The 26,423-nt window shown below is 47.0% G+C and overlaps 2 protein-coding genes across 2 annotated transcripts in view; one reads left to right on the forward strand and one right to left on the reverse strand.

The window, feature by feature from the left end:
- Positions 1-26,423, forward strand: part of LOC109886096 (reticulon-4 receptor-like 1) — a 642,701-nt gene that overhangs the window by 496,382 nt on the left and 119,896 nt on the right. The gene's annotated exons all lie outside the window — the stretch shown is intronic.
- LOC109886039 (relaxin receptor 2-like) overlaps positions 1-26,423 on the reverse strand; it is a 69,424-nt gene that overhangs the window by 19,293 nt on the left and 23,708 nt on the right. The window contains 5 exon segments of the mRNA XM_031808605.1: positions 16,270-16,499; positions 17,875-17,946; positions 19,621-19,692; positions 23,686-23,757; positions 24,560-24,631. Of these exon segments, the coding sequence (XP_031664465.1) occupies positions 16,270-16,499; positions 17,875-17,946; positions 19,621-19,692; positions 23,686-23,757; positions 24,560-24,624 (511 nt within the window). The 5' untranslated portion in view covers positions 24,625-24,631.

Genomic DNA, 26,423 nt, shown 5'->3' on the forward strand with positions numbered 1-26,423 from the left:
ATTGAATTAAGTTCTTCTTCATTTATTTTCCACGGGACGGATAAACTAACGTAGGCTAATGCGATTAGCATGAGGTTGAGCTAATGTAGGCTAAGGTGATTAGCATGAGGTTGAGCTAACGTAGGCTAAGGTGATTAGCATGAGGTTGAGATAACGTAGGCTAAGGTGATTAGCATGAGGTTGAGGTAACGTAGGCTAATGTGATTAGCATGAGGTTGAACTAACGTAGGCTAAGGTGATTAGCATGAGGTTGAGCTAACTTAGGCTAAGGTGATTAACATGAGGTTGAGCTAATGTAGGCTAAGGTGATTAGCATGAGGTTGAGCTAACGTAGGCTAAGGTGATTAGCATGAGGTTGAACTAACGTAGGCTAAGGTGATTAGCATGAGGTTGAGCTAACTTAGGCTAAGGTGATTAACATGAGGTTGAGCTAACTTAGGCTAAGGTGATTAGCATGAGGTTGAGCTAACGTAGGCTAAGGTGATTAGCATGAGGTTGAGCTAACGTAGGCTAAGGTGATTAGCATGAGGTTGAGCTAACGTAGGCTAAGGTGATTAGCATGAGGTTGAGCTAACGTAGGCTAATGTGATTAGCATGAGGTTGAACTAACGTAGGCTAAGGTGATTAGCATGAGGTTGAGCTAACTTAGGCTAAGGTGATTAACATGAGGTTGAGCTAACTTAGGCTAAGGTGATTAGCATGAGGTTGAGCTAACGTAGGCTAAGGTGATTAGCATGAGGTTGAGCTAACGTAGGCTAAGGTGATTAGCATGAGGTTGAGCTAACGTAGGCTAAGGTGATTAGCATGAGGTTGAGCTAACGTAGGCTAAGGTGATTAGCATGAGGTTGAGCTAACGTAGGCTAAGGTGATTAGCATGAGGTTGAGCTAACATAGGCTAAGGTGATTAGCATGAGGTTGAACTAACGTAGGCTAAGGTGATTAGCATGAGGTTGAGCTAACGTAGGCTAAGGTGATTAGCATGAGGTTGAGCTAACGTAGGCTAAGGTGATTAGCATGAGGTTGAGCTAACGTAGGCTAAGGTGATTAGCATGAGGTTGAGCTAACGTAGGCTAAGGTGATTAGCATGAGGTTGAGCTAACGTAGGCTAATGTGATTAGCATGAGGTTGAACTAACGTAGGCTAAGGTGATTAGCATGAGGTTGAGCTAACTTAGGCTAAGGTGATTAACATGAGGTTGAGCTAACTTAGGCTAAGGTGATTAGCATGAGGTTGAGCTAACGTAGGCTAAGGTGATTAGCATGAGGTTGAGCTAACGTAGGCTAAGGTGATTAGCATGAGGTTGAGCTAACGTAGGCTAAGGTGATTAGCATGAGGTTGAGCTAACGTAGGCTAAGGTGATTAGCATGAGGTTGAGCTAACGTAGGCTAAGGTGATTAGCATGAGGTTGAGCTAACATAGGCTAAGGTGATTAGCATGAGGTTGAACTAACGTAGGCTAAGGTGATTAGCATGAGGTTGAGCTAACTTAGGCTAAGGTGATTAACATGAGGTTGAGCTAATGTAGGCTAAGGTGATTAGCATGAGGTTGAGCTAACGTAGGCTAAGGTGATTAGCATGAGGTTGAACTAACGTAGGCTAAGGTGATTAGCATGAGGTTGAGCTAACTTAGGCTAAGGTGATTAACATGAGGTTGAGCTAACTTAGGCTAAGGTGATTAGCATGAGGTTGAGCTAACGTAGGCTAAGGTGATTAGCATGAGGTTGAGCTAACGTAGGCTAAGGTGATTAGCATGAGGTTGAGCTAACGTAGGCTAAGGTGATTAGCATGAGGTTGAGCTAACGTAGGCTAATGTGATTAGCATGAGGTTGAACTAACGTAGGCTAAGGTGATTAGCATGAGGTTGAGCTAACTTAGGCTAAGGTGATTAACATGAGGTTGAGCTAACTTAGGCTAAGGTGATTAGCATGAGGTTGAGCTAACGTAGGCTAAGGTGATTAGCATGAGGTTGAGCTAACGTAGGCTAAGGTGATTAGCATGAGGTTGAGCTAACGTAGGCTAAGGTGATTAGCATGAGGTTGAGCTAACGTAGGCTAAGGTGATTAGCATGAGGTTGAGCTAACGTAGGCTAAGGTGATTAGCATGAGGTTGAGCTAACGTAGGCTAAGGTGATTAGCATGAGGTTGAGCTAACGTAGGCTAAGGTGATTAGCATGAGGTTGTAAGTAACCAGAACATTTCCTAGGACATAGACATATCTGATATTGGCACAACGCTTAAATTCTTGTTAATCTAACTGCACTGTCCAATTTACAGTAGATATTACAGTGAAATAATACCATGCTATTGTTTGAGGAGAGTGCACAATGTTGAACATAAAAAGTTATTAAAAAACAAATTAGGCACATTTGGGCAGTCTTGATACAACATTATGTACAGAAATGCAATAGTTCATTGGATCAGTCTAAACCTTTTCACATACACTGAAAAAAAGTGTTGAATCCCTAAGAGGCTGTTGTCATTTAGATCTGCCTGGCCTGCTGAGTTTCATTTAGACCTGCCTGGCCTGCTGAGTTTCATTTAGACCTGCCTGGCCTGCTGAGTTTCATTTAGATCTGCCTGGCCTGCTGAGTTTCATTTAGACCTGCCTGGCCTGCTGAGTTTCATTTAGACCTGCCTGGCCTGCTGAGTTTCATTTAGACCTGCCTGGCCTGCTGAGTTTAATTTAGATCTGCCTGGCCTGCTGAGTTTCATTTAGACCTGCCTGGCCTGCTGAGTTTCATTTAGACCTGCCTGGCCTGCTGAGTTTCATTTAGACCTGCCTGGCCTGCTGAGTTTCATTTAGATCTGCCTGGCCTGCTGAGTGTCATTCAGACCTGCCTGGCCTGCTGAGTTTCATTCAGACCTCCCTGGCCTGCTGAGTTTCATTTAGATCTGCCTGGCCTGCTGAGTTTCATTCAGACCTGCCTGGCCTGCTGAGGCATTTACCTTGACAGAGATCTACACTGGAGAGATAGAAGGGAGCTGGAAGGATCTGGCCACCTGGACATAGAGAGATGAGGCTGCATAATCAAATCAGGTTTTCCAATTTGACTTGTCACATCACCGAATACAACAGGTGTAGACTTTACCTTTCCCAACAGAGTTAAAAAGCAAGGAAACATTAGAAAACAAGAAAAAAAAGGCAATAGTAACACAAAAAAATAAAAATGACGAGGATGTACAAAAATACATATATACACACTAATATATTATATATACAATATACAGTATATATAATTGAGAATGACACAAATATTAATTTCCACAAAGTTTGCTGCTTCAGTGTCTTTAGATATTTTTGTCAGATGTTACTATGGAATACTGAAATATAATTACAAGCATTTCATAAGTGTCAAAGGCTTTTATTGACAATTACATGAAGTTGAAGCAAAGAGTCAATATTTGCAGTGTTTACCCTTCTTTTTCAAGACCTCTGCAATCTGACCTGTTATGCTGTCAATTAACTTCTGGGCCACATCCTGACTGATGGCAGCCCATTCTTGCATAATCAATACTTGGAGTTTGTCAGAACTTGAGGATTGACCACAAGTTCTCGATGGGATTAAGGTCTTGGGAGTTTCTTGCTATGGACCCAAAATATTGATGTTTTGTTCCCCGAGCCACTTAGTTATCACTTTTGACAAGGTACTCCATCATGCTGGAAAAGGCATTGTTCGTCACCAAACTGTTCCTGGATGGTTGGGAGAAGTTGCTCTCGGAGGATGTGTTGGTACCATTCTTTATTCATGGCTGTGTTCTTAGGCAAAATTGTGAGTGAGCCCACTCCCTTGGCTGAGAATCCTCACACATGAATGGTCTCAGGATGCTTTACTGTTGGCATGACACAGGACTGATGGTAGCGCTCACCTTGTCTTCTCCGGACAAGCTTTTTTCCGGATGCCACAAACAATCGGAAAGGGGATTCATCAGAGAACACGACTTTACCCCAGTCCTCAGCAGTCCAATCCCTGTATCTTTTGCAGAATATCAGTCTGTCCCTGATGTTTTTCCTGGAGAGAAGTGGCTTCTGCAGATGCACTCACACCTGCCTGCTGCCATTCCTGAGCAAGTTCTGTACTGGTGGTGCCCTGATCCCACAGCTGAATCAATTTTAGGAGACGGTCCTGGCGCTTGCTGGACTTTCTTGGGCGCCCTGAAGTCTTCTTCACAACAATTGAACCGCTCTCCTTGAAGTTCGTGACTATCCAATAAATGATTGATTTAGGTGCAATCTTACTGGCAGCAATATCCTTGCCTGCGAAGCCCTTTTTGTGCAAAGCAGTGATGACGGCACATGTTTCCTTGCAGGGTAACCATGGTTGACAGAGGAAGAACAATGATTCCAAGCACCACCCTCCTTTTGAAGCTTCCAGTCTGTTATTCGAACTCAATCAGCATGACAGAGTGATCTCCAGCCTTGTCCTCATCAACACTCACACCTGTGTTAACGAGAGAATCACTGACATGATGTCAGCTGGTCCTTTTGTGGCAGGGCTGAAATGCAGTGGAAATGTTTTTGGAGGATTCAGTTAATTTGCATGGCAAAGAGGGACTTTGCAATTAATTGCAATTCATCTGATCACTCTTCATAACATTCTGGAGTATATGCAAATTGCCATCATACAAACTGAGGCAGCAGACTTTGTGAAAATTAATATTTGTGTCATTCTCAAAACTTTTGGCCATGACTGTACAATAACGAGGCTGTCTCAGTGAAATAACAATAACGAGGCTGTCTCAGTGAAATAGCAATAACGAGGCTGTCATAGTGAAATAGCAATACCGAGGCTGTCATAGTGAAATAGCAATAACGAGGCTGTCATAGTGAAATAGCAATAACGAGGCTGTCATAGTGAAATAGCAAAAACGAGGCTGTCTCAGTGAAATAGCAATAACGAGGCTGTCATAGTGAAATAGCAATAACGAGGCTGTCTCAGTGAAATAGCAATAACGAGGCTGTCATAGTGAAATAGCAATAACGAGGCTGTCATAGTGAAATAGCAATAACGAGGCTGTCATAGTGAAATAGCAATAACGAGGCTGTCTCAGTGAAATAGCAATAACGAGGCTGTCATAGTGAAATAGCAATAACGAGGCTGTCTCAGTGAAATAGCAATAACGAGGCTGTCTCAGTGAAATAGCAATAACGAGGCTGTCATAGTGAAATAACAATAACGAGGCTGTCATAGTGAAATAGCAATAACGAGGCTGTCTCAGTGAAATAGCAATAACGAGGCTGTCATAGTGAAATAACAATAACGAGGCTGTCATAGTGAAATAGCAATAACGAGGCTGTCTCAGTGAAATAACAATAACGAGGCTGTCATAGTGAAATAGCAATAACGAGGCTGTCTCAGTGAAATAGCAATAACGAGGCTGTCATAGTGAAATAACAATAACGAGGCTGTCTCAGTGAAATAGCAATAACGAGGCTGTCATAGTGAAATAGCAATAACGAGGCTGTCTCAGTGAAATAACAATAACGAGGCTGTCATAGTGAAATAGCAATAACGAGGCTGTCTCAGTGAAATAGCAATAACGAGGCTTGTCGTGGCTGAATCAGAATTAGTAACAAAATAATAATAATAATAATAATAATAATAATAATAATAATAATAAAAATAATAATAATAATAATAATAATAATAATACTACTACTACTACTAATAATAATAATAATAATAATAATAATAACAATAATAATAATAATAATAATAATAATAATAATAATAATAATAATAATAATAATAATAATAATAACAATAATAATAATAATAATAATAATAATAATAATAATAATAACAATAATAATAATAATAATAATAATAATAATAATAACAATAATAATAATAATAATAAATAATAATAAAAATAAAAATAATAATAATAATAATAACAATAATAACAATAATAACAATAATAACAATAATAATAATAATAACAATAATAATAATAATAATAATAATAATAAATAATAATAATAATAATAATAATAACAATAATAATAATAATAATAATAATAACAATAATAATAATAATAATAAAATAATAATAATAATAATAATAATAATAATAATAATAATAATAATAATAATAATAATAATAATAGTAATAATAATAATAATAATAATAATAATAAATAAGATGTTTTATTTACATGTTATTTGTCATGAGGATGATTTATTTATTTGTCATGAGGATGATTTATTTATTTGTCATGAGGATGATTTATTTATTTGTCATGAGGATGATTTATTTATTTGTCATGAGGATGATTTATTTATTTGTCATGAGGATGATTTATTTATTTGTCATGAGGATGATTTATTTATTTGTCATGAGGATGATTTATTTATTTGTCATGAGGATGATTTATTTATTTGTCATGAGGATGATTTATTTATTTGTCATGAGGATGATTTATTTATTTGTCATGAGGATGATTTATTTATTTGTCATGAGGATGATTTATTTATTTGTCATGAGGATGATTTATTTATTTGTCATGAGGATGATTTATTTATTTGTCATGAGGATGATTTATTTTGGATGATACTGTTGGCAGTTTGCAGTTATCCCTTCTCTGCTAGGGCTTAGTCACTAGGGGCCCAGAGAGGGGAGAGGTCAGGCTTGTCTTCATATGTCAATGTATCTGTTAAACCATGTGATGCTATGCAGAATATCAGAAGGGGAGGAGGACAGAATGGAGGCTTGTCTTCTTATGGGAATGTGTCTAACTATTGTGTGTCCCCTCTGAGGTTGCCCTTATCTTAATTTAGTATATGACCTAAGAGGCTCACTTTCTCGGTGAGCTTGTCCAGGAGGGGGTGTTTTTGAGATGGGAGTATCTAGAATTGACAATTGATATATGCCATTGGATGAGGTAATGATTTGGTACTATGTTGTACCAAGAACGAGATAAGAACTTCGTTTAGGGGACCAAACTGAACGATAATTTATAGCTAATGCTATCTGGATGGGATACTCCTCTCTCACGTAAAAGTCTTCCTTTGTGCAGTTTTCCTAAGACCTGTGGTTTGTCATGTCGACTAGGGGGTGGATCTTTGCTATAAAAGATCTCAGTTGCCATTTGGTAAACACTCACAGAGAATTCATTTATAGACACTGAATTGATCTGAGAGTCAAACAGGGCTATGGTGAAGCTCATATATAATTAAAAGATGGACTTTATAATATAACTCTGACTTGTGTGCGGTTTGCTCTCTCAATGTTTAGTAATACAGGAAATTGCCATGACAGGCTGTCACAGTGAAATAACAATACACTCTAACCACTAGGCTACCTACCTCCCCTACACTCTAACCACTAGGCTACCTACCTCCCCTACACTCTAACCACTAGGCTACCTACCTCCCCTACACTCTAACCACTAGACTACCTGCCGCCTCTACACTCTAACCACTAGACTACCTGCCGCCTCTACACTCTAACCACTAGACTACCTGCCGCCCCTACACTCTAACCACTAGACTACCTGCCCCCCTACACTCTAACCACTAGACTACCTACACTCTAACCACTAGACTACCTGCCGCCTCTACACTCTAACCACTAGACTACCTGCCGTCCCTACACTCTAACCACTAGACTACCTGCCGCCTCTACACTCTAACCACTAGACTACCTGCCGCCTCTACACTCTAACCACTAGACTACCTGCCGCCCCTACACTCTAACCACTAGGCTACTTGCCCCCCTACAATCTAACCACTAGGCTACTGCCGCCTCTACACTCTAACCACTAGACTACCTGCCGCCCCTACACTCTAACCACTAGACTACCTGCCCCCCTACACTCTAACCACTAGACTACCTACACTCTAACCACTAGACTACCTGCCGCCTCTACACTCTAACCACTAGACTACCTGCCGTCCCTACACTCTAACCACTAGACTACCTGCCGCCTCTACACTCTAACCACTAGACTACCTGCCGCCTCTACACTCTAACCACTAGACTACCTGCCGCCCCTACACTCTAACCACTAGGCTACTTGCCCCCCTACAATCTAACCACTAGGCTACTGCCGCCTCTACACTCTAACCACTAGACTACCTGCCACCCCTACACTCTAACCACTAGGCTACTTGCCCCCCCTACACTCTAACCTCTAGGCTACCTTCCCCCCCCCCACACTCTCACCACTAGGCTACTGCCGCCTCTACACTCTAACCACTAGACTACCTGCCCCCCTACACTCTAACCACTAGACTACCTCCCCCCCCCCCCTACACTCTAACCACTAGACTACCTGCCCCCCCCGCTACACTCTAACCACTAGACTACCTGCCCCCCCCCCCTACACTCTAACCACTAGACCACCTTCCCCCCCTACACTCTAACCACTAGGCTACCTGCCCCCGCTACACTCTAACCACTAGGCTACCTAACCCCCCTACACTCTAACCACTAGGCTACCTAACCCCCATACACTCTAACCACTAGGCTACCTAACCCCCCTACACTCTAACCACTAGACTACCTGCCGCCTCTACACTCTAACCACTAGACCACCTGCCGCCTCTACACTCTAACCACTAGACTACCTGCCCCCCCCCTACACTCTAACCACTATACTACCTGCCCCCCTCTACACTCTAACCACTAGACTACCTGCCCCCCTACACTCTACCCACTAGACTATCTGCCGCCCCTACACTCTAACCACTAGTCTACCTGCCGCCCCTACACTCTAACCACTAGACTACCTGCCCCCCCTACACTCTAACCACTAGGTTACCTGCCCCCCTACACTCTAACCACTAGGCTACCTGCCCCCCCCCCCCTACACTCTAACCACTAGGCTACCTGCCCCCCCCCTACACTCTAACCACTAGACTACCTGCCCCCCCCTACACTCTAACCACTAGACTACCTGCCCCCCCTACACTCTAACCACTAGACTACCTGCCCCCCCCTACACTCTAACCACTAGACTACCTGCCCCCCCCCTACACTCTAACCACTAGGCTACCTGCCCCCCCTACACTCTAACCACTAGGCTACCTGCCGCCCCTACACTCTAACCACTAGACTACCTGCCTCCCCCCTACACTCTAACCACTAGGCTACCTGCCCCCCCCCCTACACTCTAACCACTAGACTACCTGCCCCCCCCTACACTCTAACCACTATACTACCTGCCCCCCTCTACACTCTAACCACTAGACTACCTGCCCCCCTACACTCTAACCACTAGACTACCTGCCCCCCTCTACACTCTAACCACTAGACTACCTGCCCCCTCTACACTCTACCCACTAGACTATCTGTCGCCCCTACACTCTAACCACTAGTCTACCTGCCGCCCCTACACTCTAACCACTAGATTACCTGCCCCCCCCTACACTCTAACCACTAGACTACCTGCCCCCCTCTACACTCTAACCACTAGACTACCTGCCCCCTCTACACTCTAACCACTAGACTACCTGCCCCCTCTACACTCTACCCACTAGACTACCTGCCCCCCCCCCCTACACTCTAACCACTAGGCTACCTGCCGCCCCTACACTCTAACCACTAGGCTACCTGCCGCCCCTACACTCTAACCACTAGACTACCTGCCCCCCCCCTACACTCTAACCACTAGGCTACCTTGCCCCCCCCCCTACACTCTAACCACTAGACTACCTGCCCCCCCCCACTACACTCTAACCACTAGACTACCTGCCCCCCCCCTACACTCTAACCACTAGGCTACCTGCCTCCATCCCTACACTCTAACCACTAGGCTACCTGCCCCCATCCCTACACTCTAACCACTAGACTACCTGCCCCCCCCCCCTACACTCTAACCACTAGGCTACCTGCCCCCCCCTACACTCTAACCACTAGACTACCTGCCCACCCCCCTACACTCTAACCACTAGGATACCTGCCACCTCTACACTCTAACCACTAGGATACCTGCCCCCCTACACTCTAACCACTAGACTACCTGCCCCCCTCTACACTCTAACCACTAGACTACCTGCCCCCTCTACACTCTACCCACTAGACTATCTGTCGCCCCTACACTCTAACCACTAGTCTACCTGCCGCCCCTACACTCTAACCACTAGATTACCTGCCCCCCCCTACACTCTAACCACTAGACTACCTGCCCCCCTCTACACTCTAACCACTAGACTACCTGCCCCCTCTACACTCTAACCACTAGACTACCTGCCCCCTCTACACTCTACCCACTAGACTACCTGCCCCCCCCCCCTACACTCTAACCACTAGGCTACCTGCCGCCCCTACACTCTAACCACTAGGCTACCTGCCGCCCCTACACTCTAACCACTAGACTACCTGCCCCCCCCCTACACTCTAACCACTAGGCTACCTTGCCCCCCCCCCCTACACTCTAACCACTAGACTACCTGCCCCCCCCACTACACTCTAACCACTAGACTACCTGCCCCCCCCCTACACTCTAACCACTAGGCTACCTGCCTCCATCCCTACACTCTAACCACTAGGCTACCTGCCCCCATCCCTACACTCTAACCACTAGACTACCTGCCCCCCCCCCCCTACACTCTAACCACTAGGCTACCTGCCCCCCCCTACACTCTAACCACTAGACTACCTGCCCACCCCCCTACACTCTAACCACTAGGATACCTGCCACCTCTACACTCTAACCACTAGGATACCTGCCCCCCTACACTCTAACCACTAGGATACCTGCCTCCTCTAAACTCTAACCACTAGGATACCTACCTCCCCTACACTCTAACCACTAGGCTACCTGCCACCTCTACACTCTAACCACTAGACTACCTGTCGCCTCTACACTCTAACCAGTAGACTACCTTGCCCCCGCCCCCGCTACACTCTAACCACTAGAATACCTTCCCCCCTCCCTACATTCTAACCACTAGACTACCTGCCCCCCCCCTACACTCTAACCACTAGACTACCTGCTCCCATCCCTACACTCTAACCACTAGGCTACCTGCCCCCCCCTACACTCTAACCACTAGACTACCTGCCACCCCCCTACACTCTAACCACTATACTACCTGCCCCCCCTACACTCTAACCACTAGACTACCTGCCGCCCCTACACTCTAACCACTAGACTACCTGCCCCCTCTACACTCTACCCACTAGACTACCTACCCCCCTACACTCTAACCACTAGGAAACCTGCCACCTCTAAACTCTAACCACTAGGATACCTACCTCCTCTACACTCTAACCACTAGGCTACCTGCCACCTCTACACTCTAACCATTAGACTACCTGCCGCCTCTACACTCTAACCACTAGACTACCTGCAACCCCAAATGGGAGGGAGACCAACAAATCTAATTTCTAGCTGGCCTAAAGGTTATTCCACAAGCTGAGGCATAACAACTGAAATGATTTCCCCCCAGGTCAGTGGACACCCCCGGGACCTCCAGAACCAGCCGGTCCAGAGAGCGGGTCTGAATATGTCTGGATCTTGAGTTAGTACGTGAGCAGAGTTAGGGTGGGGGCTACAAAAACTAGCCAACGCTGAGCCCTTCTGCAAGTCAGAGCCGACAGAACTATACAAAATGCACTGATGTTCTGAAAAATTGTCCCTAGTGATGAAGGACAGACTGACTCTAAAGGTTATAAAACAGAGGCTGCAGCTGTAGATTGTATTTTCAAATCAGGCTCCATTCAACGAGCAGACAGGAGGCTACTCAGGGTCTTTATTACGAGACCTAGAGGACAACAGGAACTTGGTTGTAGTAGCATTTAGCTATTTAGTTTAATTAATCAGTAAGCGATTTTTTAAATTGAGTCTAAACAATGCTCAAGGATATGTGCTAGGCCAGTTACGGCCCTCTATTCCCCTCTGCAGCAGGACCTCTACACTATCTATTCCCCTCTGTAGCAGGACCTCTATACTATCTACTACCCTCTGTAGCAGGACCTCTACACTATCTATTCCCCTCTGCAGCAGGACCTCTACACTATCTACGACCCTCTGTAGCAGGACCTCTATACTATTTGCTACCCTCTGCAGTGCCTTGCGGTCAGATGTCAAGCAGTTGCCATACCAGGCGGTGATGCAGCCAGTCAGGATGCTCTCGATGGTGCAGCTGTAATACCTTTTGATGATCTGAGGACCCATGCCTAATTCTTTCAGTCTCCTGAGGGGAAAAGGTTTTGTCGTGCCCTCTTCACCACTGTTTTGGTGTGTTTGGACCATGATAGATCGTTGGTGATCCTGGAGACAGAGAAACTTAAAGCTCTCGACCTGCTCCGCTACAGCCCCGTCGATGTGGATGGTGCGTGCTCGGCCCTCCATTTCCTGTAGTCCATGATCAGCTCCTTTGTATTTCTGGGGTTGAAGGAGAGGTTTTTGTCTCTGCACCACACTGACCTCTTCCCTGTAGGCTCATCCTCAGTGATCAGTCCTACCACCATTGTGTAGTTGGCAAACGTAATGACGGTGTTGGGAGTCGTGCGCTGCCAGGCAGTCGTGGGTGAACAGGGAACAGGTCATCAGGCGTAGGCGGCTGGTGATGGAGATCTGGAAGGACAAAGCACGCACCCCTGAGGGTCCTCAGTGTTGAGGGTCAGCGTGGTGGAGCGGGTGGTTGCCTACCTTCACCACCTGGGGTCGGGCCCATTAGGAGGTTCAGGATCCTGTTGCAGAGGGAGGGGTTTATTCCCAGGGTCCTTAGCTTAGTGATGAGCTTGAAGGGCACTATGGTGTTGAACGCTGAGCTGTAGTCAATGAACAGCATTGTCACCTAGGTGTTCCTTTTGTCCAGGTGGGAAAGGGCAGTGTGGAGTGGAATAGAGAATGCGCCATCTGTGGATCTGTTGGGGATTGGAGTCGGTCTGGAATGAGGGTGTTAATGTGAGCCTATCAAAGTTTTTCATGGTACAGATGTGCCACTCATTTATGCAGCTGGTCAACATCCTGGTAATCCATCTGGCCCTGCAACCTAGTGAATGTTAACCTGTTTAAAGGTCTTACTCACATCGGCTATGGACAGTGTGATCACATAGTCGTCTGGGAAAGCTGGTGCTCTCATGTACGGTTCAGTATTGCTTGCCACAAAGAGAGCATAGAAGGAATGTATCTCGTCCGGTAGGCTCATGTCACCGGGAAGCTCGCTTTTGGGTTTCCCTTTATAATCCATGATAGTTTGCAAGCCCTGCCACATCACAAGAAAGAGAGAGCCCTGCCAATTAACAAGAAAGAGAGAGCCTTGCCACATCGTAGAGAGAGAGGGAGCCCTATCACATCTGACGAGGGGAATTAGGCTGAGGAGGCATGGGTAGAGGAGAGAGGGGTGAGGGGTGGAGGCATTGGGAGAGGAATGATGGTCACCAAGGAGGAGAGCTAGGGAGGGAGAATAAAATGAGAGAAATTAGAATGTTGAAGGGGGACTTGTGAGGTTACTGGTAGAGACCTGGTAGAAACCTGGTAGAGACCTGGTAGAAACCTAGTACAAAGTGTACTGATAGAGACCTGGTAGAAACCTGGTAGAGAATGTACTGGTAGAGACCTGGTAGAGAATGTACGGGTAGAGACCTGGTAGAGAATGTACTGGTAGAGACCTGGTAGAGAATGTACTGGTAGAGACCTGGTAGAGAATGTACTGGTAGAGACCTGGTAGAGAATGTACTGTTAGAGACCTGGTAGAGACCTGGAAAAGATCTGGTAGAGACCTGGTAGACAGTGTACTGGTAGAAACCTGGTAGAGATCTGAGAGACCTGGTAGAAACCTGGTAGAGACCAGGTAGAGACCTGGCAGAGGTCTGGTAGAGGTCTGGTAGAGGTCTGGTAAAGGGTTAAGTGGTAGAGACCTGGTAGAGACCTGGTAGAGGTCTGGTAGAGGTCTGGTAAAGGGTTACGTGGTAGAGACCTAGTAGAGACCTAGTAGAGACCTGGTAGAGACCTGGTAGAGAATGTACTGGTAGAGACTTGGTAGAGAATGTACGGGTAGAGACCTGGTAGAGAATGTACTGGTAGAGACCTGGTAGAGAATGTACTGGTAGAGACCTGGTAGAGAATGTACGGGTAGAGACCTGGTAGAGAATGTACTGGTAGAGACCTGGTAGAGAATGTACTGGTAGAGACCTGGTAGAGAATGTACTGGTAGAGACCTGGTAGAGAATGTACTGTTAGAGACCTGGTAGAGACCTGGTAGAGAATGTACTGGTAGAGACCTGGTAGAGACCTGGTAGAGAATGTACTGGTAGAGACCTGGTAGAGAGTGTACTGGTAGAGACCAGGTAGAGAATGTACTGATAAAGACCTGGTAGAGAATGTACTGGTAGAGAAGTGGAAGAAAATGTACTGGTAGAGACCTGGTCGAGACCTGGAAGAGAATATACTGGTAGAGACCTGGTAGAGAATGTACTGGTAGAGACCTGGTAGAGAATGTACTGGTAGAGACCTGGTAGAGACCTGGTAGAGAATGTACTGATAGAGACCTGGTAGAGAGTGTACTGGTAGAGACTTGGTAGAATGTACGGGTAGAGACCTGGTAGAGAATGTACTGGTAGAGACCTGGTAGAGAATGTACTGGTAGAGACCTGGTAGAGAATGTACTGGTAGAGACCTGGTAGAGAATGTACTGTTAGAGACCTGGTAGAGACCTGGAACAGATCTGGTAGAGACCTGGTAGACAGTGTACTGGTAGAAACCTGGTAGAGATCTGAGAGACCTGGTAGAAACCTGGTAGAGACCAGGTAGAGACCTGGCAGAGGTCTGGTAGAGGTCTGGTAGAGGTCTGGTAAAGGGTTAAGTGGTAGAGACCTGGTAGAGACCTGGTAGAGGTCTGGTAGAGGTCTGGTAAAGGGTTACGTGGTAGAGACCTAGTAGAGACCTAGTAGAGACCTGGTAGAGACCTGGTAGAGAATGTACTGGTAGAGACTTGGTAGAGAATGTACGGGTAGAGACCTGGTAGAGAATGTACTGGTAGAGACCTGGTAGAGAATGTACTGGTAGAGACCTGGTAGAGAATGTACGGGTAGAGACCTGGTAGAGAATGTACTGGTAGAGACCTGGTAGAGAATGTACTGGTAGAGACCTGGTAGAGAATGTACTGGTAGAGACCTGGTAGAGAATGTACTGTTAGAGACCTGGTAGAGACCTGGTAGAGAATGTACTGGTAGAGACCTGGTAGAGACCTGGTAGAGAATGTACTGGTAGAGACCTGGTAGAGAGTGTACTGGTAGAGACCAGGTAGAGAATGTACTGATAAAGACCTGGTAGAGAATGTACTGGTAGAGAAGTGGAAGAAAATGTACTGGTAGAGACCTGGTCGAGACCTGGAAGAGAATATACTGGTAGAGACCTGGTAGAGAATGTACTGGTAGAGACCTGGTAGAGAATGTACTGGTAGAGACCTGGTAGAGACCAGGTAGAGAATGTACTGATAAAGACCTGGTAGAGAATGTACTGGTAGAGAAGTGGAAGAAAATGTACTGGTAGAGACCTGGTCGAGACCTGGAAGAGAATATACTGGTAGAGACCTGGTAGAGAATGTACTGGTAGAGACCTGGTAGAGAATGTACTGGTAGAGACCTGGTAGAGACCTGGTAGAGAATGTACTGATAGAGACCTGGTAGAGAGTGTACTGGTAGAGACTTGGTAGAATGTACTGGTAGAGACCTGGTAGAGAATGTACTGGTATAGACCTGGTAGAGAATGTACTGGTAGAGACCTGGTAGAGAATGTACTGTTAGAGACCTGGTAGAGACCTGGTAGAGACCTGGTAGAGAATGTACTGGTAGAGACCTGGTAGAGAATGTACTGGTAGAGACCTGGTAGAGAATGTACTGGTAGAGACCTGGTAGAGAATGTACTGGTAGAGACCTGGTAGAGAATGTACTGGTAGAGACCTGGTAGAGACCTGGTAGAGAATGTACTGGTAGAGACCTGGTAGAGAGTGTACTGGTAGAGACCTGGTAGAGAGTGTACTGATAGAGACCTGGTAGAGAGTTCCCGAACTAGAACAAAAGCAGATAGTAGATTGTTGTGGTAGAAGAGAGAGTTAAGAGAAAATAGGAGAGGGGAAAATAGGCTGCCACCGGTCCCCAAGAAAACAAAGAGAAGAAGAGAGGAGAGGAAGGTGGTATGAGAGATGAAGGGGTAATGAATGACAGATGAGTAACAGCAGTTTGTTGTGACAGCAAGACCAGAGAGAGAGAGAGATAGAAAGAGAGAGATAGAAAGAGAGAGAGAGAGAGAGTGTGTGTGTGTGTGTGTGTGTGTGTGTGTGTGTGTGCATCTATAAACAGTACATATAACTCACAGCAGAGGACTTTGATGCAGGCAGCGTGCAGGTTGTTCTCCGCTCTGATCAGGGATCTCATCCCGATGACGAAGAGGTTCCCGAAGCATGTGATGAAGGCCATGACCCACACAGAGACCCTGAGCACCACGTTGGCTAACAGGTCCTCGAAGGAAGAGATACCGTCCGTGTTGGGCTTACACGTTCTCACATGGGGCGCATAGGAACAGTACTGGAATGTCTTGAAGTAGCTACGGAGAGGAGAGGAAGGGTTGGGGGATAGGATAGGAGGAGAGGAGAGGAAGGGTTGGGGGATAGGAGGAGAGGAGAGGAAGGGATGGGGATAGGAGGAGAGGAGAGGAAGGGTTGGGGGATAGGAGGAGAGGAGAGGAAGGGGTGGGGATAGGAGGAGAGGAAGGGGTGGGGGATAAGAGGAGAGGATAGGAAGGGTGGGGGATAAGAGGAGAGGAGAGAAGAGGAAGGGGTGGGGGATAAGAGGAGAGGAAGGGGTGGGGAATAAGAGGAGAGGAGAGGAAGGGGTGGGGGATAGGAGGAGAGGAGAGGAAGGGGTGGGGAATAAGAGGAGAGGAGAGGAAGGGGTGGGGAATAAGAGGAGAGGAGAGGAAGGGGTGGGGATAGGAGGAGGAGGAGGATGATGAACATATAGTATAGAATGTGATATACAGGACATATAGTATAGAATGTGATGAACATATAATATAGAATGTGACATAGAGGACATATAGTATAGAATGTGATGAACATATAGTATAGAATGTGAATGTACATATAGTATAGAATGTGACAGAGGACATATAGTATAGAATGTGATGAACATATAGTATAGAATGTGATGAACATATAGTATAGAATGTGAATGTGTACATATAGTATAGAATGTGAATGTGTACATATAGTATAGAATGTGAATGTGTACATATAGTATAGAATGTGATGAACATATAGTATAGAATGTGATGAACATATAGTATAGAATGTGATGAACATATAGTATAGAATGTGAATGTGTACATATAGTATAGAATGTGAATGTGTACATATAGTATAGAATGTGATATACATATAGTATAGAATGTGATGAACATATAGTATAGAATGTGATGAACATATAGTATAGAATGTGATGAACATATAGTATAGAATGTGAATGTGTACATATAGTATAGAATGTGATGAACATATAGTATAGAATGTGATGAACATATAGTATAGAATGTGATGAACATATAGTATAGAATGTGATGAACATATAGTATAGAATGTGAATGTGTACATATAGTATAGAATGTGATATACATATAGTATAGAATGTGATGAACATATAGTATAGAATGTGAATGTGTACATATAGTATAGAATGTGATGAACATATAGTATAGAATGTGATATACATATAGTATAGAATGTGATGAACATATAGTATAGAATGTGATGAACATATAGTATAGAATGTGATGAACATATAGTATAGAATGTGATGAACATATAGTATAGAATGTGATGAACATATAGTATAGAATGTGATGAACATATAGTATAGAATGTGATGAACATATAGTATAGAATGTGATGAACATATAGTATAGAATGTGAATGTGTACATACATGTGTGAGAGGTTTCCCATGGGTAGAAACATCTTGGTCTGGATGTTTGGAATCTCAATACCCTCCAGACCCCTACAGAAAAGACAACAACGGTTATTAAGTTGAGTTGATTTATTATCAGCATTGTCAATATTTATCTACAAGTAGCGCGCTGTAATGGTATGTTCTGGTAGTGTACTGTACTGGTATGTTCTGGTAGTGTACTGTACTGGTACGTTCTGGTAGTGTACTGTACTGGTACGTTCTGGTAGTGTACTGTACTGGTACGTTCTGGTAGTGTACTATACTGGTATGTTCTGGTAGTGTACTGTACTGGTAGGTAATGGTAGTGTACTGTACTGGTAGGTAATGGTAGTGTACTGTACTGGTATGTTCTGGTAGTGTACTGTACTGGTATGTTCTGGTAGTATACTGTACTGGTAGGTAATGGTAGTGTACTGTACTGGTAGTGTACTGTACTGGTAGGTAATGGTAGTGTACTGTACTGGTATGTTCTGGTAGTGTACTGTACTGGTAGGTAATGGTAGTGTACTGTACTGGTATGTCCTGGTAGTTTACTGTACTGGTAGGTAATGGTAGTGTACTGTACTGGTATGTCCTGGTAGTTTACTGTACTGGTAGGTAATGGTAGTGTACTGTACTGGTAGGTAATGGTAGTGTGCTGTACTGGTAGGTAATGGTAGTGTACTGTACTGGTATGTTCTGGTAGTGTACTGTACTGGTATGTTCTGGTAGTGTACTGTACTGGTAGGTAATGGTAGTGTACTGTACTGGTAGGTAATGGTAGTGTACTGTACTGGCAGGTAATGGTAGTGTACTGTACTGGTATGTTCTGGTAGTGTACTGTACTGGTAGGTAATGGTAGTGTACTGTACTGGCAGGTAATGGTAGTGTACTGTACTGGTATGTTCTGGTAGTGTACTGTACTGGTAGGTAATGGTAGTGTACTGGTAGGTAATGGTAGTGTACTGTACTGGTAGGTAATGGTAGTGTACTGTACTGGTAGGTAATGTACTGGTAGGTAATGGTAGTGTACTGTACTGGTAGGTAATGGTAATGTCCTGGTAGGTAATGGTAGTGTACTGTACTGGTAGTTAATGGTAGTGTACTGTACTGGTATGTTCTGGTAGTGTACTGTACTGGTATGTTCTGGTAGTGTACTGTACTGGTAGGTAATGGTAGTGTACTGTACTGGTAGGTAATGGTAGTGTACTGTACTGGCAGGTAATGGTAGTGTACTGTACTGGTATGTTCTGGTAGTGTACTGTACTGGTAGGTAATGGTAGTGTACTGTACTGGCAGGTAATGGTAGTGTACTGTACTGGTATGTTCTGGTAGTGTACTGTACTGGTAGGTAATGGTAGTGTACTGGTAGGTAATGGTAGTGTACTGTACTGGTAGGTAATGGTAGTGTACTGTACTGGTAGGTAATGTACTGGTAGGTAATGGTAGTGTACTGTACTGGTAGGTAATGGTAATGTCCTGGTAGGTAATGGTAGTGTACTGTACTGGTAGGTAATGTACTGGTAAGTACTGGTATTGTACTGTACTGGTAAGTAGTGTATTGGTAGGTAATGGTATTGTACTGTACTGGTAGTGTACTGTACTGGTAGGTACTGGTAGTGCACTGTACTGGTAGGTAATGTTCTGGTAGGTAATGGTAGTGCACTGGTAGGTAATTGTAGTGTACTGAACTGGTAGGTAATGTACTGATAGGCTAGGCTATACAGTATGTGTTCTACTCACAGGGACTGGAGCTGGGTCAGGTCGTCAAAGTGACCCGGGTAGATGTGGAACAAAGGATTGTGGGATATGTTCCTGTGACAACACATAAAAAACAAGTAAACAAGTGATTCTGTCTGACAAGCAAACAGACAGACCTGTATGGTTTTCCCTGGCTGTGAGAATGAAACTAACTGACTGTTATTTTCTCAGCAGAGGAGAAGGCTCCGCGGGGCTAGTGAAGAAAATGTTGCCAGGGCTAGTAGAGAAGATGTTGCCAGAGATAGTGGAAAAGATGTTGCCAGGGCTAGTAGAGAAGATGTTGCCAGGGCTAGTAGAGAAGATGTTACCATGACTAGTGGAGAAGATGTTGCCAGAACTAGTGGAGAAGATGTTGCCAGGACTAGTGGAGAAGATGTTGCCAGGGATAGTGGAGAAGATGTTGCCAGGACTAGTGGAGAAGATGTTGCCAGGACTAGTGGAGAAGATGTTGCCAGGACTAGTGGAGAAGATGTTGCCAGGGCTAGTGGAGAAGATGTTGCCAGGGCTAGTGGAGAAGATGTTGCCAGGACAAGTGGAGAAGATGTTGCCAGGACTAGTAGAGAAAATGTTGCCAGGGATAGTGGAGAAGATGTTGCCAGGGAGGGGGGGGGAAGATGTGCCAGGACTAGTGGAGAAGATGTTGCCAGGACTAGTGGAGAAGATGTTGCCAGGGCTAGTGGAGAAGATGTTGCCAGGACTAGTGGAGAAGATGTTGCCAGGGATAGTGGAGAAGATGTTGCCAGGACTAGTGGAGAAGATGTTGCCAGGGCTGGTGGAGAAGATGTTGCCAGGGAGGGGGGGAGATGTTGCCATGACTAGTGGAGAAGATGTTGCCAGGACTAGTGGAGAAGATGTTGCCAGGGATAGTGGAGAAGATGTTGCCAGGACTAGTGGAGAAGATGTTGCCAGGGCTAGTGGAGAAGATGTTGCCAGGGAGGGGGTAAGATGTGCCAGGACTAGTGGAGAAGATGTTGCCAGGACTAGTGGAGAAGATGTTGCCAGGGCTGGTGGAGAAGATGTTGCCAGGACTAGTGGAGAAGATGTTGCCAGGGAGGGGGGTAAGATGTGCCAGGACTAGTGGAGAAGATGTTGCCAGGAATAGTGGAGAAGATGTTGCCAGGGCTGGTGGAGAAGATGTTGCCAGGGATAGTGGAGAAGATGTTGCCAGGGCTGGTGGAGAAGATGTTGCCAGGGAGGGGGGGGGGGAGATGTTGCCATGACTAGTGGAGAAGATGTTGCCAGGGCTGGTGGAGAAGATGTTGCCAGGGAGGGGGGGAAGATGTGCCAGGACTAGTGGAGAAGATGTTGCCAGGACTAGTGGAGAAGATGTTGCCAGGGCTAGTGGAGAAGATGTTGCCAGGGATAGTGGAGAAGATGTTGCCAGGGCTGGTGGAGAAGATGTTGCCAGGGAGGGGGGGGGGGAGATGTTGCCATGACTAGTGGAGAAGATGTTGCCAGGGCTGGTGGAGAAGATGTTGCCAGGGAGGGGGGGAAGATGTTGCCATGACTAGTGGAGTAGATGTTGCCAGGGCTAGTGGAGAAGATGTTGCCAGGGCTGGTGGAGAAGATGTTGCCAGGGAGGGGGGGAAGATGTTGCCATGACTAGTGGAGAAGATGTTGCCATGACTAGTGGAGAAGATGTTGCCAGGGCTAGTGGAGAAGATGTTGCCAGGGCTGGTGGAGAAGATGTTGCCAGGGAGGGGGGGGGGAGATGTTGCCATGACTAGTGGAGAAGATGTTGCCAGGGCTGGTGGAGAAGATGTTGCCAGGGAGGGGGGGGAAGTGGTGCCAGGACTAGTGGGGAAGATGTTGCCAGGGCTGGTGGAGAAGATGTTGCCAGGGAGGGGGGGAGATGTTGCCATGACTAGTGGAGAAGATGTTGCCAGGACTAGTGGAGAAGATGTTGCCAGGGCTAGTGGAGAAGATGTTGCCAGGACTAGTGGAGAAGATGTTGCCAGGGCTAGTGGAGAAGATGTTGCCAGGGAGGGGGTAAGATGTGCCAGGACTAGTGGAGAAGATGTTGCCAGGACTAGTGGAGAAGATGTTGCCAGGGCTGGTGGAGAAGATGTTGCCAGGACTAGTGGAGAAGATGTTGCCAGGGAGGGGGGTAAGATGTGCCAGGACTAGTGGAGAAGATGTTGCCAGGACTAGTGGAGAAGATGTTGCCAGGGCTGGTGGAGAAGATGTTGCCAGGGAGGGGGGGAAGATGTGCCAGGACTAGTGGAGAAGATGTTGCCAGGACTAGTGGAGAAGATGTTGCCAGGGCTAGTGGAGAAGATGTTGCCAGGGATAGTGGAGAAGATGTTGCCAGGGCTGGTGGAGAAGATGTTGCCAGGGAGGGGGGGGGAGATGTTGCCATGACTAATGGAGAAGATGTTGCCAGGGCTGGTGGAGAAGATGTTGCCAGGGAGGGGGGGAAGATGTTGCCATGACTAGTGGAGTAGATGTTGCCAGGGCTAGTGGAGAAGATGTTGCCAGGGCTGGTGGAGAAGATGTTGCCAGGGCTGGTGGAGAAGATGTTGCCAGGGAGGGGGGGGAGATGTTGCCATGACTAGTGGAGAAGATGTTGCCAGGGCTGGTGGAGAAGATGTTGCCAGGGAGGGGGGGGAAGATGTTGCCATGACTAGTGGAGTAGATGTTGCCAGGGAGGGGGGGAAGATGTTGCCATGACTAGTGGAGAAGATGTTGCCAGGGCTAGTGGAGAAGATGTTGCCAGGGCTGGTGGAGAAGATGTTGCCAGGGAGGGGGGGAAGATGTTGCCATGACTAGTGGAGAAGATGTTGCCAGGGCTGGTGGAGAAGATGTTGCCAGGGAGGGGGGGAAGATGTTGCCATGACTAGTGGAGAAGATGTTGCCAGGGCTGTACTTGCGTCCCGTCTCCCAGTGTCTGTAGTTACGGAACCATTACAGAATGCAAACACCACAGTTGGAAGCATCGAGGAGTTTTTCCTTTTTTGTTTGTGACGTCGAGTTCGGGTGTCGCTGTCGAAGCAATCGGGGATGCCTCAGCTGGCTCGTCAGGCTTCTATGCCTCAGCTGGCTCGAAAGCCTTGTTTTGCTCGGCCAGGTTCCACGCCATGCCTGGGACCGCTCGCCAGGCACCCACGCCATGCCTCGCCAGGCTCCTACGCCATGCCTCGCTCCGGCTCACACGCCAATCCTCGCTCTTGTACCTACGCCATGCCTCACCCGGATCCCATGCCATGCCCCGCCTCAGCCCGCCAGGCTCCCTCGACGCACCTCAGCCCGCCAGGTACCCTCGCCGCACCTCAGCCCGCCAGGCTCCCTCGCCTCAACCCGCCAGGCTCCCTCGCCAGGCTCCCTCGCCCGGCTCTCCAGGCTCCCTCGCCAGGCTCCCTAGGCTCCCTCACCCGGCTCTCCAGGCTCCCTCGCCTTGGCCGGGTCTCCAGGCTCCCTCGCCAATCCTCGCTCTGGCTCCTACGCCATGCCTTGCCCGGCTCCCACGCCATGCTTCAGACGGCTCGCCAGGCACCCACGCCTCGCCTGGGACCTTCTCCCCAGGCTCCCTCGCCTCGCCCGGCTCCCTCGCCTCGCCCGGCTCCCCAGGCTCCCTCGCCTCGCCCGGCTCCCCAGGCTCCCTCGCCTCGCCTGGCGCCCTCGTCTCGCCCGGCTCCCCAGGCTCCCTCGCCTCGACAGGCTCCCTCGCCCGGCTCCCCAGGCTCCCTCGCCTCGCCCGGCTCCCCAGGCTCCCTCGCCTCGCCCGGCTCCCCAGGCTCCCTCGTCTCGCCCGGCTCCCCAGGCTCCCTCGCCTCGACAGGCTCCCTCGCCTGGCGAGCCGGCTGTATCGCTTTTCCAGTCTTTGATGTCCAACAATGTATTTATGAGCGATATTTTTTTTTTACATTTATAATCGTTTTGCTCAAATATCTTGGGGGGCCGCCAGTTGAAGAACCCTGCGTTATGTACTGCACTAGTTTTTACCAAAGTTGTCCCAAATGGCACCCTACTCTCTATATAGTGCAGTAGTTTCGACCAGAGACCAAAGGGAATAGTGTACCATTTTGGGACACAGTTTTTGTGACTCACAATTTGACGAGGGACTTTAAGCTCTTAAAGGTGTTTTTGGGGAGCTCCTTAATCCGGTTGTTGGACAGGTCTCTAAAAAACAGGGAGAGTAGGAAGAGAGCCACGGGAGAGAGAGGAGGAGGGGGCGATGGAGAGAGAAGGAGGGGGCGAGAGAGAGAGAGAGAGAGAGAGAGAGAAGGAGGGGGCGAGAGAGAGAGAGAAGGGGGCGAGGGAGAGAGAAGGAGAGGGTGAGAGAGAGAGAGAGAGAGAGAGAGAAGGAGGGGGCGAGAGAGAGAAGGAGGGGGCGAGAGAGAGAGAAGGAGGGAGCGAGAGAGAGAGAGAGAGAGAGAGAAGGGGGCGAGGGAGAGAGAAGGAGAGGGCGAGAGAGAGAGAGAGAGAGAGAGAGAGAGAGAGAGAGAGAGAGAGAGAGAGAGAGAGAGAGGGCGAGAGAGAGAGAGGAGGGGGCGAGAGAGAGAGAGGAGGGGGCGAGAGAGAGAAGGAGGGGGCGAGAGAGAAGGAGGGGGCGAGAGAGAGAGACAGAGACAGAGAGAGAGAGAGAGAGAGACAGAGAGAGAGAAAAACAGATTAAAATAAACGAAAGGTGAAATTGGATGAAATAGCAGAAATCCCCCCTACACTTCTCCCTCCTTGCAGCGTTTTACTAGTTCATTTCAATAGTACACGTTTCAAGCTACTGAGGTTCATCCATTGAGAATGTATAAAAGACTGACATGTCAGAGTATCAGACTTGCATCCCAAATGAGCCCTTTTCCGTATATAGTGCACTATATTTTACCAAGGTCCATAGAGATCTGTTCAACAGTAGCACACTACAAAGCGAACAGGTGTCCATTTGGGACGGACAACCCAGAATGAGGGAGTGATTTGTACTCACAGCTCCTCCAGCAGCACCAGAGTCTGAAAAGAGCGAACAGGAAGAGCATGAATCCTGTTGTTCATCAGGAGGCTAACGGGGAAAGAGAGAATTACTATGGTTTAGTGGTTTCAACTACTACACACAGACACACACACACACACACACACCGTGAGTGAGTGTCTGAGTCACAACAACCAAATTAAAAACTTCCAGACAGTCCCCCAGGCACAGAGAGGCAGAAACACCACGTATCACATCTCCCCCTCACTACTTATCACACCTCCCCTCACTACTTATCACACCTCCCCTCACTACTTATCACACCTCCCCTCACTACTTATCACACCTCCCCTCACTACTTATCACACCTCACCTCACTACTTATCACACCTCCCCCACTACTTATCACACCTCCCCCTCATTACTTATCACATCTCCCCCTCACTACTTATCACACCTCCCCCTCACTACTTATCACACCTCCCCCACTACTTATCACACCTCCCCCTCACTACTTATCACACCTCCCCCACTACTTATCACACCTCCCCCTCATTACTTATCACATCTCCCCCTCATTACTTATCACATCTCCCCCTCACTACTCATCACACCTCCCCTCACTACTTATCACACCTCCCCTCACTACTTATCACACCTCCCCCTCACTACGTATCACATCTCCCCCTCACATCTCCCGCTCACTACGTATCACATCTCCCCTCACTACTTATCACACCTCCCCCTCACTACTTATCACATCTCCCCTCACTACTTATCACATCTCCCCCTCACATCTCCCCCTCACTACTTATCACACCTCCCCTCACTACTTATCACACCTCCCCTCACTACTTATCACATCTCCCCCTCACTACTTATCACCCTCCCCCTCACTACTTATCACATCTCCCCTCACTACTTATCACATCTCCCCCTCACATCCCCCCTCACTACTTATCACACCTCCCCTCACTACTTATCACACCTCCCCCTCACTATGTATAACACCTCCCCTCACTACGTATCACATCTCCCCTCACTACTTATCACACCTCCCCCTCACTACTTATCACATCTCCCCTCACTACTTATCACATCTCCCCCTCACATCTCCCCTCACTACTTATCACACCTCCCCCTCACTACTTATCACATCTCCCCTCACTACTTATCACATCTCCCCCTCACATCTCCCCTCACTACTTATCACACCTCCCCCTCACTACTTATCACACCTCCCCCTCACTACTTATCACACCTCCCCCTCACTACTTATCACATCTCCCCTCACTACTTATCACATCTCCCCCTCACATCTCCCCTCACTACTTATCACACCTCCCCCTCACTACTTATCACATCTCCCCTCACTACTTATCACATCTCCCCCTCACATCTCCCCTCACTACGTATAACACCTTACTTTGCTAACTGCCAACTGTACGGTTTATACTTTTTAATTACCGTTTATATATATTTTTGTTTTTCCATCCAACGTTTTCACTCGTTACAATTCATCTTTCACTCCAGATGCTTTATCTGGACATGGTTCATCAGGACCTCCACCAGCCAACCAGTAGTAGCATTAACATGATGCTTTATCTGGACATGGTTCTACAGGACCTCCACCAGCCAACCAGTAGTAACATTAACATGATGCTTTATCTGGACATGGTTCTACAGGACCTCCACCAGCCAACCAGTAGTAACATTAACATGATGCTTTATCTGGACGTGGTTCTACAGGACCTCCACCAGCCAACCAGTAGTAGCATTAACATGATGCTTTATCTGGACGTGGTTCTACAGGACCTCCACCAGCCAACCAGTAGTAACATTAACATGATGCTTTATCTAGACGTGGTTCTACAGGACCTCC

This window comes from Oncorhynchus kisutch, linkage group LG28 (assembly GCF_002021735.2).
Source record: "Oncorhynchus kisutch isolate 150728-3 linkage group LG28, Okis_V2, whole genome shotgun sequence".
Lineage (NCBI taxonomy): Eukaryota > Metazoa > Chordata > Actinopteri > Salmoniformes > Salmonidae > Oncorhynchus > Oncorhynchus kisutch.